The sequence below is a fragment of the Pleurodeles waltl genome, chromosome 6 (genome assembly GCF_031143425.1).
Source record: "Pleurodeles waltl isolate 20211129_DDA chromosome 6, aPleWal1.hap1.20221129, whole genome shotgun sequence".
Lineage (NCBI taxonomy): Eukaryota > Metazoa > Chordata > Amphibia > Caudata > Salamandridae > Pleurodeles > Pleurodeles waltl.
In genome coordinates this window covers 116,831,338-116,849,959 of record NC_090445.1, presented here as the reverse complement: position 1 = coordinate 116,849,959, position 18,622 = coordinate 116,831,338, and the positions used below count along the sequence as shown (strand labels likewise).

Genomic DNA, 18,622 nt, shown 5'->3' with positions numbered 1-18,622 from the left:
AGGTCATAGAGAGCCGCATTCAGTAGAGAGTCAACAGGGGACGCTTGAATATACATAGAAAGCTGGTCTTTAGAAAGCTAGTTTTATACATGTTTAATCGAATCATCAATGGTTGGGCTCCTACCGTAAAGCACTGACATACCATCCCTTAGGAGCTCAGCAAACAATTGTGTTCTATAACTACTAACAATCTAGTGTTTCAAACAGTTTAGAAAAATCTTGCAGAGTGCTTCTTCTCAGAGTTTGTGTATTACTCATGGCACCCACTCCTTCTAGAACTGTCAAGGGTCTGACACTCCTCTTTATTCCATAAGCAGTACAAACCCTGCTTGGTTAGGTGACCCCTTACGTTTTTTGTGTCAGGAGACTCTAAGAAGATTTGTGCTCTTGACAAATATTTATATTATAGTGGAACAGGAACCTTGAACAATATACAACCAGAGTGAAATACTCTACGCCACAGTTACACCTTGTAATTTCACTGACACATAAGATTGATAGGTAAAACCTTGCAGCATGTCCCTGGGGGATAAATAACATTCTCAGTTCTGAGGATCAGTTATTATCGCCATCTCCCATTTCGGTTAATGGCACGCTTAATGATGCAGTAATACCATACTACATACAAAATGGATCCTGTGGTATTAGTAATTTCCAGTGTGGTATAGCAACATGACTTTAGTGGAGCACTCATAATGAGACCCAAAGTATAAGCCTTACCTCAACGGAGACGGATTTGTCTGCACTCATCCTCTTGCTTGGGACTTCAGGACCAGTCTGAGTCTTGACTGCCACCATCTCTCCAGCTCGGGAAGGATTGTGACAGCGCTGTTGATTTGTCTGGCTGCCAGAGACATTTTGGATGTACCCGGGACCTCCATGACTCGGAGACTCCCAGCTAGGAGTTTGTGAAGAGGTCAGTTCATGAAAGTTCATGGGGGGGCTTGTAGGAAACTCAAAGTCTGATGTTTTAGTGAATTCATTTTCAGCAATCACCTGCTTTGGGGATTGGTTGTGGAGGTTGTCCGCTGGAGTCCACACGCCTTCTTCCACTTGCCTGCGAGGAAAGTAAAGTGAAAGGCAAAATGGAAGTCAACAGAGCAAAGGACATGGGTTTTCAAAAATATACCATATGTGGCAGGGTTCTTTACTAGTCCACCGGATTTTAGAAAATGTCAAGCAAAACAGGGTTAGTGGACAAGACAGTGCTCTAAAATAAAGAGTGTTGATTTGAAAACCACCTGGGGATGAAGGATCTTAACACATCAAGGAGTAGTAAATATTTCCAACATAGGTAATTAGGTTTGAAAGACATCGCCTGTGGATCAACAAGAAATAATTAGTCTCTGACTGGAGAAGGTGGGGATGTTTTATAGGAGTCTAAGGACATTTCATTTACTCATAAGGGTATGTTTGCAAGGATTATGGTGAGAAACTCCTGTATAGATAAATGGGGTAGCATATTTTCATGGTTCCAGGGGAAAAGTTTAATGTGTATTACACTAAGGTGTTTGTTATTGAGAAAAATGATCATGGTTACAGGGAAGAATGCTTCATTCGTATTATGCTAAGGAATAGTTATAAGGGCATGGCAATGTACATATGTTGTAGTGTTATGGAGAAGGAAAATGACACTTACGCTATAATCATCTGTTCATGACATGTAGTGCTGTAGATTCACATGGTGTTCATACTCATGTCTGCCACACTTTTGCTCAATGCATCTATGCTCTTAATCTCCTGCTCTGTTGGCAAGCATCACTGCTGGCCTGGGAGTTGTCTAGCTTACGAGCTGTAGTGACCATCAGAGAGTCGGGCAGGAGCTGGCCACAAATGTAAATGGGGTCAGTAGGGGACACTTTATAGTTTTTAACCACCCCAGGTGTTACACCACTGGCTCGGACAGGGTCCTCAAAAATGTCAAGCAAATGGTGTAGAATGCCCTTAAGCATGGGAAGGTACTGAGTAGCGCGGTGAGCGGAGGAGAGGGTTTCAAGAAGGAAGTCTGTATGAAGATCCACCTTAGGGAATAAGGCGGCCCTATCAATGAGTTCCTCATAGGACATGGAATCCTCCAGTGGGGTGGAATGGGCAGGGTACAGGTCAGGGTCCGTGTCCCCCAGTGGGTCTACATCACTGGAATCCCAGTCCCCAAGCACACTAAGATTTCTATGTTTATCTTGGGGTCCCATACAGGGAAATACTGCTTCCAATGCGTACATTTTTTGTGCTAACCAAAACGCAAACTCTTCACACTTGGTGGGTACTTTATCCATAAATGAATGCATAGTAGTAGGATTAATGGCAGCTGTGGCCACATGTGGTTGTGCTAGAGCAGCCCTTGCTGGGGTGGTATTCAAAATCTGCATTACAAATTGCATTCATCGTCTATTTATCTCTACTAAATTAGTGTATAGGTGGAGTACATCTGTTACTGCCATTGTATCTGTGTTAGGATGTGGAGTATAGGAAGCCAATCCTGGCTATGTAGGTCTGTCATTATTTAAAGGACCTAGTCTATTGTTTTGTGTTACATGGGATTGGAAGCCGTCAAGCCAATTTTGGTGTTCTTGATAAGGTAGTGGTATTTCTAAGTACGCATATGGTCTGTATTATGCACGTGCATCTGCTTGAGTGTAGTGATGAAATGTGTGTATTCCCATTTGCTGCTGGAAAAGTGACCCAAGAATAAAAAAAATCTGTACTGTATGCGTTGTGAGCCTCAACAAGAAATGTAACTGCTCCTCCCTCATCTGTGAGGCCATTATTTAACAGATGTATTGTGAGAGGGAGTCCCATGTTTACTGCAATTACGGCCCTGTTTTGGTCCACCATTTTTTAAAGTGGAATTTAATGGTTCAGAGATAGAAACACCAAATGGGGAATCATTTTAAGAGTTCAAACTTTAATAACCTACAGCGTCAAATAGGTACTACCTATCCACCTAAGGAAGCTATCCCCTAATACCACGGACTTCTCTATGTAAGGTAGTTAGCATGAATTTGCATGAAATGAGACTGAGATACTTGGGAGATCCGTAAAATCAGTGCCTAACCAACGTTGGCGGTGCCACGTCATAGACTCCTGTTATAGTAATGAGACTGCTGGAATTTGGGCGGCAGCACCACCGAGTAAGGGGGACTGCGTCTGATCCCAAACCATATGACAGCTGTCTGGCTAACACCTTTGGCTAGCTAGCAGCAAGCTAGTCGTGGTGGAACAGATCGTACCCCTTTCTCTCAGTTATAGAAGTCTCATACATGCAAGGACAAACAGAAGCAGGATATTGGTTCAAAATATATTTTATTGAAGCAACTGTTTTGTGCGTAAAAAGGCATGAATTGTGATTATGAGGATAATGAAACACAGTGTTATTACAGAAGTGACCAGGAAGGTGAAACACAAGAAGAGTCCCACCACATAGTCACAATAGTGTCCCTTATATCCCTACCTAGACTACTAACTTTTTACATAAGAGCCAATAGCTTTGGTAGCGCTAATCTTCCCTTTTGGTCCCGTGAAGGAAGCCCAACCCCCATACCTGTGTTTAGAGGTGAAGGAGACATCTGTTAGTCTGCACATAGATGAAGAAGAACCAAAATGTTTCTGCAGAAACTGCGACGACGTGCAAGCTGACAAGCTGGCTGACATGTCCCCTCTACCCTGGTGTGGGCAGTGTGATGTTTTATAATAACATATGTTATTCTATGAACTGCCCAACGTGACACCGCATATTTTTCTGTGTAGGGTAGACAATGCACTCTTTGAACCGGCAATACCTGGTAAATATCGTGTACAGCCCTAGATTGAGCACAAGGTGAAAATGTTGTGCAAAAAATGAATTAAATCTGCGTGAAAGGGCAACTGATAAAATAATAAAAAACATCTCCACTAAAATGAAGCTTTGCTAAAATTAGAAAAAGAATAAAAGCAAAATGTAATAAGTGAGAGGGCACAGGCCTTAAGCCCAGGGCTAAATAATGTGCCTGTGTTAATGCTAAAATAACCTCATGACAGGGTCACCCTGTGGAGGGGTGTCAAATATGTTGCCTTCTCTCCCACGTCCACCCATGTCAGAGTGAGGAGACCCCTAGGGTGTGATGTCAAGGAGGTCCACTAGAGAAACAGGTGGGAAAGGTGAAGACTGAGAAACAGGGGGATGTTTGTGGATGGATGTGTGTGAGGTAAAGTGCTGGTAGCCTTATTTACCTTCTAGCACTGCTTTGGTGGAATTCGAATGTTCAAGGCTTCCTAGAAGGTGAGCTGGTATTTCGAGGGAGGAACAGCAGCAGACCCCAGAGGACCAACAAAGAGAAGGACCATATGGGGCAGATGACCAGGTGTTTCTGCCTTGCAAGAATGATCTGCAGTTTGTGGAGAATCGGTTCGACCATTCCAGAAATGATGTTGGTCCTGCTGGTTGATGTCAAAGTCATCGGCTCCGAGGGCGGTTTCGATTTCGGACAGTGACAAAGGTTTCATCTGCACCGAGCCGCAGCTGGGCGGTGCATCTTGAGTGGTTTATCAGTGCTGTCACCGCCCGAAGGCAGTGGTGGTCTTAGGGCCTGGCTCTGGTGCTGCAGAGTGGCTGTGTGCCGTCTGACAGAGGGCTGCTCAGGTCAACAGTAATCCTGAGGAGGAGGAGGTGCTGTACTCATGGACTGGTAGGCTGACGGAAGGTCCTCAATCTTCAGATCAGAGCCAGAGTTTTTTTCTGGGAGAAAGCTTCTTCATCTGCAGCCAATGGTTCGAAATGATGCTCCCCCTCGGTTTCCTTGAGACCGAAGAAGTCGATGGTGTCATTGCATTGCCACTCCTACGCAACATCCAGAGTTGACGTGCCAGACAGTTGTGAAGAGTCTTCCTAGAATGGCAAGCATCGCAGGCAGCTTCATTGTGTCCAGGCAACAGGAACAAGTTGCAGACCTGATGGAGGGTGGTTCGAGGATATTTCGCATGGCAGCAATGACAATATCAGAATGGTGTCCGCTCCATCACCGTTGAGGTATGGTACAGTGACCTGACTGAGGTACAGGATGCATGCACCAAAGGGCAAGGCCCAGGTGGGGCCAGGGTCGACTTAGCCCTACTTGTGACGTAACCAAACATTGACCCGAGACAGAGAGTAAGGGAGACAAGATCAAAAAATAATATAGCAGGAGGAACCTGTGTGTACCAAAAACGAGCACTCCAACAATGTCAACCCAGAGCACAAGTCCGAATTTGACAGCGAAAGAAAGCAATCTAACAATGGAGCTGATGACCATGTGCATTAGTAGCAAGAGGAGGAGTTACTATACCTCATGCCTCAAAAGACTTCTTCAAGGCAGGAGTATGCACAGCATGTATATTTGCAGCCACACACGCCTTGGACATATGGCTTCCAAGGACGGAAGTATAATGTGTGCATTCTGAAATAGGATTTTAAAGGGATGGGCAAGTGATGTTTTGTAGGGCTTCAGGGAAATAAGTGGGAGAGTGTATAGAATGGGCTGGCAATGCCTGAGGAAGGCATAATTTCTTCAGCACCAAGGTAGAAATTCTCTAGTAAAGAGAGCTTGAGGTCTCACAGCATGTAGAGGAGGATGTCATTATACAATGAGGTTCTCACCTTCGGATCTGAGCCAGAGTATCAGTCATTGATTTACAGCGTTTCAGTAAAGTATCCAATCGCTGGGGCTCTTCCTTCAGGAATTTCACAGCTTCCACTTCAACACGCAAGATCACACGCATCTTACTCTGCAGACTGGGGAAATGAGCTGCAAGAAAGGAAGAAGGTAGAAACAAGGATAGTAGAAATGTTGCTATATAAACATAATTCCGCAACAATTCAAAGATAGGGAATCAGCACTTATCTATCTTCATTTGACTCAGCATCCTCTGTTCTCAGCATCCTGCTCTACCTCCAAGCAGTCCAAAAGGACACATAGAATATCTCTTCCAGTGATGACTTTCTTGCTTGCTTGTCAACTTACGTTTTTATCTTGCAGAACATCATTATGCCAGATACACCAGAACTTATTGAAGCACGCACAGTCTCTTTATACCAGCCCATTTAAATGCAGACATGGGATCCCTGCTTCAGACCATTCTATATGCAGTCCTATGTTTATTCTAGAAGTAATTATGATATTCCCTATGCAGTAATGGTAAGGATATTTATTTGTGAGATGTTGTGACCCAAAAGAGTAATGGTTGCTAATTTGCTGAGATGGGAGAACATGCCTCCGTAATTTAAATAATGATCTTCTGATAATATCCATATTAGATATTCATGTACTAATGGAACTCCATTCTGTCTGGTCCTTCTCACAATAAATGACTTAATAGCATAAAAAAAGAAGGTATTTAAGTTAGCACTCTGCTACTCAGTATATGTAAAGTGCACAAGTACAGTCAAAATAAGTCAGTTGTAGATGTTTTAACAATCATTTCGTATTTATTTCCTTTTTCATCTACATGAAGGTTTGAAAATAAATCTTCAATAGGCAAGAAACCATGTTATTCAATAGTGACATTAGTTAGCCAATGAGCTTGATCATACAGCATATATTTTGTGAAATAATGTTTTTAAATTTAAAAAGGTGGGACAATTTACCAATCAGTGTTTTTGTTCTCTACGTATAGCATAGAGCCATAGAACTACTATTTTAAGCCATTTGAGAAACACTGCTGATATTGCTAATTTAAACCTTTCTGATGAGATCATTAAATCTCTAAGCAAGACACTTCTGAAGGTTGAAGCAATATGCCTTTACTAGACTCTTTCAGAAGAAAGTAGGGTCTCTCTAGCATTAGCACATTTCATAGATTTCTATGTATGGTCTTTGAGTATGCCTAATTGTTGGTCTGGGAATTCCTGGTACTTTTGCAGTGATATTTCTTGTAGCTTAACTTGTTCTCTTGGGCTTTACTGGAGCAAAATTGTGTGCCTCTCCTATTTCTATTACTGTATTCACTGTGTTGTTCATATGATCACAGTTCTCTGCTCTTGAATGGGTGAAAGCCTTACTGGGATACAACACCGAACCATACTAACTATCCCCTTTTTGAGCCACTCTCAATCACCGTTGTTGCCTAAAGTGGTAAAGCGGTCACACTGTATAGCAGATGTATTACTTTTAAGTCTTCAAACAATGAGAGAGACTGCACAATCTCTACAGGCCTGCCCCATTGTTTTCTATTAAATCCAGTGCTACATTTTCTGGCTGATGTACCCATGTCCGGGCTCCAACCCATGCTACTGTGTCTATATGGGCACAGAGGCAATATTCAGCACAAAAGATTCTGTGGGGTAAAAAAGAGAATAGTTGCCTACATGTGTTTACTCAGAAATACACCTGTTCACTGTGACTGGGGCCCAGATCAATTTTTAAATCTTGTTACCCGTGTTCCAGTAATGATAAGTACCAATGCTTGTTGACCTAAATGATTTATGTTCCCACAGAAAAGATTTCACATCAAGGTTAAAGAGGTCTTATGCTACATCCGAAATTCTGAGAGTCACATTTCCTACTTCAAATGGAATGCTGAAATGACTTTAAGATTAAATTACTTTCCTTCCATCTGTTTATGGCATGTAGTGCTGTAGATTCACATGCTCTGCATACTTCTGCCATGTAGTGTTGGGCTTGGACATGTACAACTTGTTTTTCTTCGAAGAAGTCTTTTGAGTCACAGGGTGACTGGTACTGTGCATGGTCATCGGTTCCATTGTTAGACTGTTCATTGTTTGATTGTTTTCCCGCACAGCGAGTGAGGATGGAGATGGAAAAGAAAGTGACAGAAGATGACCATGCCAAGGAATGTATGAAAAGTAAAACAGAGGAAAAGTATCTGCAACAGCCAAAGGCTTTCGAGGAGGACATGGGGGCATGTTAATCTACAGCACTACATGCCATAAATAGATGCTTCGAGGGTAAAATATTCCATTTGTGGCATGTGTAGCTGTAGATGCACATGCTCTGCACAGACTGTAAAGCAGTTGTCCCCCTAAAGTGGTGGTTAGCTAGAGGATGGTACAGAAGATTGAAGAAGTGTAGGTAGAACAGCCAGGCCCACTGCGGCTTGTTGATAAGCTAGGACATCCACACAGTAGTGTTAAGTACACGTGTGGTGTGGACCAGGGAGTTGCCTTACAGCTAAGTGGATGTTTCCCAGAAAGGCAATGGAGGCAGCCTTCTTGTGGGTAGAATGCAACCTGGGTAGAGCAGGGACGTATCTGACGCAAAACGTATTACTGGGAGAAGACTTCAATAGCATTGCTGATCCTGCCCTTGATCAGTCTCAGCCACTGCTAAAACTCCCCGGTGACCCGCCTGTTGCGCGCTTTCTCAGACTGCCAGACACAGTGGAGTCTGGTGGACTCTTTGAGACACCTTCTTCCTGTGTCACTTGACTATTCATTTTACTCTGGCATGCATGAACTTCATGTTCGTCTTGATACCTTCCTCTGGACACCAACTGTCCACGGAGCAGTTCACAATATAAAATACCTAGGTCGAAAGGCCTCCGATCATAATCCAATGTTACCTTTCCTGAACTGGGAACGTGGACACTGTGCATCATGACTGACCTGTAGCCTCACTACATGTCTTCCCTGATCCACACCAATCACAGAACAGCAGTAGTTATGGCAACAAACGTAGAGAAGGTCTTTGACAGCGTGAAATGGGACTTCCTCCATCGGGTCATAGCACGGATGGGTGCAGGTCCCAAGCTTATACAATGGACCAAGCTCCTTTACTCTGATATCATAGCGTGTGTCCGCACAGATCAATATATGACTGACTCCACAGGTCGTGGAACCAGACAGGGGTGTGCCTCCCCCCATTATTGTTCGGCATAGAGGTACAGCCTCTGGCCTGCAGCATGAGCACAGGTAGATTTTACCGTGGTTTAGAGGTTAGAGGACAGTCCCACTACAAACCAATGTATGCTGATAATATGATTCCCCTGGGCCAATAGACTCCCCTGGGGCAATAGATCTACTGGGGTGCTTTGGTACAGTGTTGGACCTGCACATCAGTTGGCAGAAGTCCCATTTATATCCACTCTGTAGAGACTCCACTCCACCCCAAAACTTGGGTGGCCTCACCTGTAACGCCATCTGTCTGAAATAATTAGGAGTTAAAGTACACCACGATTACCCAGACCTGTTAGATGATAATATTGGAGTGGCTGTTGGAGTGCTCCAATCCAGTGTAAATGTCTGGAAATCATTGCCATTATACGTCACTGGTAGATCGTGCACTCCCAAGATTACTTTACTTTTTCTCCACATTGCCTCTGCTGGTTCCTAGCTGTCTTTTCCGGGACCTGGACTACTTTTGTTGGAGCTGATCTGGGGGCGGGTAGATGCAGGGTGGCATTGTCCACACTGCAGCACTCTGTGACAGAGGGAGGAATAACAGTACCAGACCTAGAGGCATTACGTAGCAGCACAACTGCAATAGTTTAATCAATGGAAATACTATAGAACAGTGGTTCCCAACCTTTTGACGTCTGTAGACCCCCACTTTTTCATAACTGGAGCCAGCCTGAGGACCCTCACTCAATCATTACTAGAATCAGGGGTCCCCCCCCCCACTCAGTCATTACTGGAAGCCACGGACTCAGGCCCAACATAGATGATCTGAACCGCAAAACAATAAGGAAACAAGCATTCCATCAAACACATATACAAATGATAACACGTTATTTCATTTGCATTAAAAAAAAAGTTAGAGGTTGGAGCTTTTCTATATTCAATTGAAGCCACATATTGTTCACACGATATTCTATTTGATGCACCTGTACTGCTCCCACAAATCATTCAGAGGATACTAATTTAATTTTTAGCGACCAAATACAAATCCCTTGCTATTTATAGAACATTTTAAAATGTTCAATTGTACATTTAGCCTCTTTATTTACATACACATTATTAATCTTTTAATATTAGTTATTTTTCTGAGCTGCATGGACCCCCTGATGAGGCTTTGCAGATCCCTAAGGGTTCCCGGACCACAGGTTGGGGAACCACTGCTATAGAATGCACCCATAACTGGGAACTATTGCCTCGCTTCCTGACCTGCGGGACATCTCCATGGTCCTCCTGGTTCCCCAGCGGCGTCTGCCCACTTCAACTCAAGAACTCTTGGTGGTACATCATTGCTGTCTATGCTACTTAAAGTGAGCACACACCTATACACCTTACTTGCCAGACCTGTCACTACAGTGTCTGGAACTGATGGCCCATGAGGGAGCATTGGGAAGAACAACGGGGTGCACTGCCTATGGGATAACCTTCATAGGAGACCTTTACAGAGATGGAGCATTGCTCCCCTTTGAGGACTTAGCAGTGGAATTTGACATCCCTGAGGGTCCATTTTCGTACACTGAATGATATTGGCTACAATTAGAAACCACTGGGGAAACGGAGACTTAGAAACCACGGCACACCAATGTTGTCAACTGCTCAGTACGGCAACTGGTTGCTTTAAAGTGGTTCATGCTTATAAGGAGCCATACGCACCAATGTTCTTACTGCTTTAACAAAACTGAACGGCAAGTAGGAAGCAGACTTAGCGACACAGATTAACTATTCAGTCTGAGAGAAGATCCTGGCAAACATGCCCACCATCACTCGCAATGCCAGATTTAAATTGATTCAGTTTTACTTCCTACACAGGGCTTTCCTCACACCTGCTAAGATCAACAGTCATTAAGCAACAGCGACGACCGCCTGTCCTACATGTGAGGAACCTGGTGCGGAAATGTTTTGCATGGTATGGGCCTGCCCTTCTTTGACAGAGTTTTGGGAAGTAGTAATGGACTGTGTCAACAACCTTACTAACCGGGTGATCCATTGCACACTGTTGGCTTGCCTCCTGGTAAGATTCCCTCACCCTGCTAAACGCAAACCCACTACCAGATTTACTGGCCTGGCAGTGATTTCAGCCAAAGTGGAGTCAACCATGCAGTGGAAAGGTACAGGGGAAACAAGGCTGAATAAATGGTTGTAGAAACTGGCTAAATGGGCAGGTTTTCAGAACACTGTACTACTCCGTGAACGGAAAAGAGGAAGAGGTACAATAGAGCAAGAGCATGGGAACACTTGGTGGATAGTCTTATAGCCCCGGAAGCAGTCACAGACACACCAAATAGCTCACTTGTATCTGGGGAGGGCTTGGCAAGTGAACTTGCCTGAATAGCATCAAACAGACTGGGGTCCCATGGGGGGAAATCTGATTACACTAAAAGTTGCTCCTGAAAGTTGTTACCCAATATTCTACATCAGACAGTATGGTAGAGAGAGACAGGGGAAAGGTGAGAAGGGGGAGTTCAGTTTACTTGTATTAGTATTAACTGGCCTATACTCTGACACGATAAAATATGCACTTCAGCTTCATGGATAGGACATACAATCAACCTAGCATTCTGTGCCATTACAGTGCATGAACAATTGTATACTCCTGATATAAGTTGCCTTAAGTGCTGCTATGTTGAGCTTTATGGAAACAATAAAATTCTGTTAAAAAATAAATTTAAAAAAACTAAGTCCATCCATAAAGGCTTTAATGACTGGGGCTCTGAACAGTGAAGACTGGTCCCAGTTTTGCAAGTATTCTGCTAGTGCAGCCAATTGTAAGCGAACAAAAGTATAAGCCAGACCTGAGCCTTGTAAATGAAGGATATAGTAGACACTGTCCTGTATTGCAGGCATAAGTGGATTAACGGGTAAGCAGTAGTGAACAAATCTCTTCTACTTTGGTGCACTGTAGGCTCGGGTGGTAGGATGCCAAGTCTTTGAGCATGGACAAGCACTCAGCTGGTAAATTGAGATGACCAAACTCTAGGACCTTTGGAGTCAGATTGCTAGGTTGAGCTGCAGGGGGTTGGGATGCCTGACTGTGCCCAGGTGGTGAGTGAGAAGGTCCGGCCTGCTGGGGAGCTTCTCATGTAGGACTTTGAAAACTTTAGTAGGGTTGTAGACCGTTCTGTCCTGCCCAGGTGGGAACCACCAGGTTGAGGATGGGAGATGTCGACCTTAGCCTCCGGGCAACATATGGAAGAAGTTGAAGAGGCAGAAAAGCGTAAGCAAATATCTCTGACCAGTTAATTCATAGTCCATTGCCTATGGACTGTGGGTGCAGACACTTGGAGGCGAAGCTTAGGCATTTGCCATTTTCTGCAGCTGCAATGGTGGTCTATGTCGAGAAACTCCCAATGTTGGAATTACAGGAGGAGGACTTCAGGGTGCAGCTCCCACTTGTGGACTTGTTATAGCATCAAGCTGAGTAGGTCTGAAAGACTGTTGTTCGATCATGGAAAGTATTCCGCTACCAGGTAAACCCCTGTGGTGGATAGCCCAATGCCAAATGCTCTGTGTCAGCCACAAAAGCTGGGGAGAGTATGAGCCCCCTAGTTTTGGAAGGTAATACATGACAGTCATGTTTTCTGTTTTCATAAGGACTGATTTGTGATGCAAGTGGCAATAAAAGGCCTTGAGAGCCAATTGGACTGCCAGCAACTCCAGGTGTTGATGAGGAAGACAGTTGAAGAGGCATTCATAAACCTTAAACCATCATATCCAGCAGATATCCCCCTCACCGGACCCATGAGGGAGGTGCCTACGATAATGGTCACTTATGGGACTGGATCTAGAAACAGCCTGCCGTGCAACAGGTTGTTGCCGTTTCACCACTGAAGAGCGCACTGGGTGCTGCCCCAAATCAACACTATATCTTACCACAGACCCTCTGCTTGTGACCAGTGAGCTGCCAGGTGCTCCTGGAGCGGGTGCATGTGTAATTGAGCATAGGGAATGATGGTGATGCAGGAGGCCATCATGCGTGGAGCGCATCAGCGTCCTGACCGGCAACTGGCGATTTGGCTGAAAAAAAGAGGCAGCAGGAGCTGGAAGGTTTGAACTCACACACGGAAAGGATACACTTTCCCAATGACTATGTTTAGAAACACCTCTTAAAAGGACTGCACCTGAAGTGGTTGGAGGTGTCCCCCATACTGATGGTGAAGCAGACTTAGCAATACAGATTAACTATTCAAAGAGGAGATCAAAGGTGATTTGAGTGTGAGCAAGGCACTGCTCTCACCATTTGTCAGCCAGTTGTTGAGGTATGGAAATACATGTACACCACTCATCCTGAGATAAGAGGCTACCACTTCAAGGTATTTGGTAAAGAGTCTTAGTGCTGTAGATACGCCGAAGGGCAGAACTATGAACTGAAAGTGCTGTCCACTTACTTGAACCTGCTGTGCAGGGTGGATCGGTAGGTGGAAATAGGCGTCCTTCAGGTCGAGATCGGTCATGGAGTTGCCTTGCTGACATCTAGGAGCTGACCATGTGGAAGTGCTCAACAGAATGTACTCATTGAGAGGCCTGGACTGACTATGGGCCTGAGGGACCTGTCTTTCTCTGGGATGGGAAAGATCAGGGAGTATACTCCTTTGCCATGGTGGTATGGTGGAACAGGCTCTAATGCCCCTTTGCGGAGTAGGACTGCTGCTTCCGCCTGGAGGAGGCTCTGGTAGGAACAGTGAGTTCCAGACAATAGCTGTGTTGCACAATGGACAGAACAAATTGGTTGGAGGTGATATTTTACAATAGTGGGTGGAACCCCGTATGTGATCTCTGACAGGTGTTGTATGCTCGGGGGAAGGGAGCAGGAGTCACTGCTTGGCTCCCTTTGTTCTACCACCTTTATCCCTGCCCTTTGAGTTATTACCCCCATAAGCAACCCTTGAAAAACAATGGGAGACTTGCTGCTGCTGTTGCCTCTGGTAGAAAGTAGTTTAGCACTGCTCCAAAACTGCGAGCAACAAAAGGACCCACCGGGTGGTGAGGACTGGAGAGCCCCAATCGCCTTGACAGTACATTGTCTAGTGATGGGACATTCCCAGTATCTTGTATATTCACTTTGTGTAGGTGCAGTATGCACAACCAGAGCTGCTCCCCAAATCTAGGGAAATCTGAGCACTCTGCACATGGTCAAAGGTCTGCCAGCTTTGTAATGACAGAACTGGATGACAGCTGTGTGCCATTGAGCAACGATTGCCCTTGTGACTGGAGCACCTTTGCGACTATTTCTATGTTATTAACACTTGATTAGTTTTCCTGACCAGTTTGGTGCGATGCAAACAGAATTTCAGACATCTTTTCAAATCTAATTTATGCAGGAATCTTTCTGCTACTGACTGCGGATTCTAAAAGAAAGTTCTTAGTATTACAGGCTCATTAACATGTAAATCCGAAGGGACCTTTGAGATAATTTTCAAATTGGTTCTGAGAATAACAGTCATCTGTAAATGTAGTAAAGGCTCCTTAATTGTAAATGCCTGTATTTTGCTGACTTACTGGGTTGATGTTAGCAGCAGCAGTAATGCTACTTTCCTTGACAGGAACTTCAAACGGCCTCTTTCTTAAATGTGTTAGCACTACATTCAGGTGTCATGTAAGAGGAAGAGCCCTTATTGGAGGGAAACCCCTGAATACTCCTTCAAGGAATTGCTTACTGATCCTATCAGACCACAAAGAAGGAGAGAAAGAGCATCCTTCTTGAGATTGCAGCAAGGTGCACCTTAATTGATGCATGAACCAATTCTGACTTAGCAAGAGACAAGAGATAAGGTAAAATTTGTTCTGTTGATGCTTGAAGAGGATGCACATTTGTCTTCTGACACCATAGACAGAAATTTTCCCAGTTCAATCTATACGTTTTTGCAGTGGTGTCCGCTCTGGCTTTTGCTAGTATGTCTCTTCAGGCTTGGGGGATATTTAGATCTGCCAACTCATGAAATTCAGGAGTCATGCAGATAAGATGAGAGAAGTCGGGTATGAGTGAAGCACCTGGCCTTGGTTATTTATCAATAGTGTCCTGGACGATTTTAGGTGAATGTGGTTGGTTTCAGACAACAGGAGCAGCTCTTTGAACCAATGCTGTCTGGGCCATCTGGGGGCTATCAGGATTATGTGACTGTGTTCTGCCTTCAACTTGTTGAGAACCGTTGATATAAGAGGTATTGGGCAAAAGTGTATGAAGATATCCTTGACCATCTGATCAGAAACACATTCCCCCACCACCGTGGATGTGGACGCCAACTTGCATAAATCTGGCATTTCTGGTTCTCTTCTACTGCAAAGAGATCTAGAGCCGGCTTGACCCAGAGAGAGAGAATATCTTATTCAGAGTCACCTGATCGAGCTCCCATTCATGGCAGCTGTTCCTTGTTCTGCTTAGAGTATCCACTAAGATGTTGCTTGTCCCGGGAATACATTCCATTTGAAGTGTTATCCTGTGTGTCATGATCCAGTTGCAGATATCTTAAGCTTACCTGGAAAGGGCTAGCGATCCTGTGCTACCTTGTTTGTTCACAAAGTGCATGCTGGTGGTATTGTCCGTCTGAACTAACACTGACAAACCTGTTATCCTTGGTAGGGAAGGTTCAAGACTTAGATTGCTTTAATCTCCAGCCGACTGATGTGCATGCTCTTTTGATCTGAGACCATCTTCTACTGATTTGCAGATTCTGCAGATGGCCACCCAAGCCCTCTAGGGAGGCATGCATGGTTATCACATTGTTGGGTATTTGAGACAGTAACGTTAAACCTGTAGATACATCTTGCGTCTATCAGGTTAGAGCTTTTGTCATGACTGGAGTGATTTTTATTAGATCAGCGAATGTTCCCTCTGTTTGGAATCATTGCCTAACTACTCCTGTAGAGGTCTCTTTTTCAGGCGGGAAAAGGGGCCAGAGATAATGCAGAGGATATCATCCTGAGGGGATATCTGAACAAGTGCACAGAAACTGACTTTTTTCTCAACAGCCCAGAGGCCAATTCCTTGAGTCTTCGCTGTCTGTCCTGAGATAAAAAAGCTTTGTCTTTGTCCAAGGATTCTCCCAGGAATATTATCTTGTTTGATGGAAGAGTCAACGATTTCTGGTGGTTGACAGTGAAACCTAGGCAGTTGAACAATGATAGGCAAGCTTCCGTGACTGTTGGTGTTTTTAACAGCCAACTGTTAAGGTGTGAGAATACTTGAGAACCCTTTTTTCCGTAGTGAAGCTGCCACTGGAGGCAGGCATTTTGTAAAGATGCAGGGAGCTGATTTGAGGCTAAATGGGAGAACTTTGAACTATAAGTGTGTGCTGGCTACAGTGAATCAAACATTTTGGATGTTTGGGAAGTATGGGGATACGAAAATATACATCTTGTAAATCCAGGTGTGTCATGTAATCTCCATGGTTTTGAGGAGATGCAGGGAGTCTGGAAGGGTTACCATGTGAAAGGTTTGTTTCCGTTGTTTCTGTAAACTTTTCGGAGATCCCAAATGGGTCGCTATTCCCCTGATTTCTTTTCAACAGAAGTAGAAACCCATTCCATTTTGGGGATGAGGAACTTTCTCTATTGCTCCTTTGCTTAACATGGTGAGGGATTCCTTCTGAAGTAAGTGAAGATGAGGAGAGAGAACTCCCTTTGGTGGAGTAGTAGGCGATGTTCTGATGAATTCCAGAGTATGACCACAAATGAAGCGGTCCAATACCCATCCGTCTGATGTTATCTGGTGCAATTGGTGGAAGAAGTGGAAAACTGTTTCACCCACAGTTTGGGTAGTGTTGGGTGAAACTGGCACTTGGGGAAGGTCACTGTTTTCTGGTATTGTCTCTTCCCTGGGGGATCTGCTTTCTCCTAAGCACATGTCTATTATAGGCTGCAGCAGGATCAATGCTGGCAGGGTGGCCTATACTGTTGTTGGTAGGGTTGATATTGATGAAAGTGTTGGTAACCTCCTCTGTAAGATTTTAAATGCCTTCTCGTGCTCCTTGAAAGGGCACTTTTCGAAATTGCAGGGTGCCCAATGATTCTGCAGTGGCAGTATCTGATTAATGGCCTGGAAGGCATCACCACTTGTTTTCCAAATAGGGCTTCGCCGTCATAGGACATGTCCAGAATCTATACCTCAGGCCAAAAAGATGTTGCCTTCAACCACCTCTGCTGTTTTAGTTCTTTCCCCCTCCTGTAGGATTCTTTTCACCTTTGCACTTTTGTCTTCAGGCACAAGGTCTAAGAAAGCACTAAAGCCAGACCACATCTGACCGTCATACCAGCCCAATATGTCCAAGGACATATTGGTAGCACGAACTGTGATCACTGACATAGAGGAGAATCTTTTACCAATGTCCAGGCGCCTGCCCTACCCGCACTGAGCTGCCTGGGAAATGACTGGGTCCGGCTTTGGGTGCCCTATCAGACAGACAGGTAAATCTTCTGGTGCCTTCTACTTTTTGTTAATTCATGGTAAAACAGCAGCAACAGTCGCAGGATTCTTTATGATCTTTGTGTCTTCTTCCCAGATGTAAACCTCTATAGGGATTGCTCACACAGATCTTTTGCCAGGCTCCTTGAAATCATAAAGAAGATTGTCAGAATGTTTAACTGTCACTAGCAGTTGAAACCTTTTTGCTGCTAGGAGGTGCTGCAATGTTGGATGCAGGTGTCCCCCAGGTGTCAAGGATGGTGGAAAAGGCCTTGTGGTCCTCAGAAACAAAGGTAGAATGCTAGGCTGTTTTGAGGGATGGCTGCTTAGTGGGCTCTGTAAACCTCTGATAGTAATCCTGCCACATCCCTTGGAGATCTTGAAACAGGGTCAAAGGAAGCCGCACCATGACTTCCCGTGTGGAGACTGGCCGTTATACTTAAAAAAAAAATCTTTTTATTGCTTTTAACAAGGGATTATAGCATGTAACGATACAATTATTAAATTAGACCCAACAATGAGTTCTTAGCCCCCTCCCCCCATGTGCACTTTGTCCATCTTCAAGTACTCTTATTACAACAATTCTCTGCTGTTAGGAGCTTTATCAGTGTTCCATGGTGTTTTTTTGTTGCAGTTGTAACAGTCTATTCAGTTTCTGATTCATTGTCGGAGTTGTTATCCTCTGATGTGGAAGCATCTATAGACTTTAGATTTTCCAGCAGGTAATCCCACTGTTTAGCATTGTCTCTAGACCTTAGTCCCTGTAGGGCTTCTTTCAGCAGCACCACGCTTTCAGTTCCAGCCCATTTCTCAAGCGCATTTTGTCATCTTACCACTTGGGGACCTCCCGGGTCCTTTCAGTGCGCCGTTATTTCTCTCCTTGCTAGTATTAGTGCCAGGTCTATGAACCTGTTAGTTATTTTTTGAGCTGAAGGGTGAGGAAAGTCCCCCAGTATCGCCACTACTGGGGTGGGCGAAAGTGATTTTTCTGTGCTGGAGGATATTTTCCTAAACACTTCTGACCAATATGAACTGATTCTCGGGCAATTCCATAGCATGTGTACCAGGTCTGCTGTAGGTTCTTCACATCGGGGGCATTTAGAGTTGCTCGTGTTGTAGAATTTGGTTATCAATTGTGGGGTTAGATATGCCGGATGGTAGATATATAAGTTTATCAGTTTGAATCTTGCATTCCTGGATACTGGGTAGATGTGAGAGGCGATTCCTGACCATTGAGTGTCCTCCAGTATAATATCTAGGTCTGTCTGCCATTTGGTTCTAAGTTTATTCATTGGTACACAGGTGCTGCTATGTAGAGATCTGTATATTCCCGAGACTGCCCCCTTCTGGTCTCCCATTGA

At 44.4% G+C, this 18,622-nt stretch overlaps 1 protein-coding gene across 3 annotated transcripts in view; it reads right to left on the bottom strand.

Annotated features, from left to right (window-relative positions):
* SRCIN1 (SRC kinase signaling inhibitor 1) overlaps positions 1-18,622 on the bottom strand; it is a 758,648-nt gene that overhangs the window by 152,122 nt on the left and 587,904 nt on the right. For all 3 annotated transcript variants that reach the window (XM_069237488.1, XM_069237489.1, XM_069237490.1), the window contains 2 exons: positions 5,612-5,759; positions 721-1,057 (listed from right to left, as the gene is read on the bottom strand). In XM_069237488.1, coding sequence (XP_069093589.1) covers positions 721-1,057; positions 5,612-5,759 — 485 coding nt within the window. The remainder of the gene's footprint in view (positions 1-720; positions 1,058-5,611; positions 5,760-18,622) is intronic.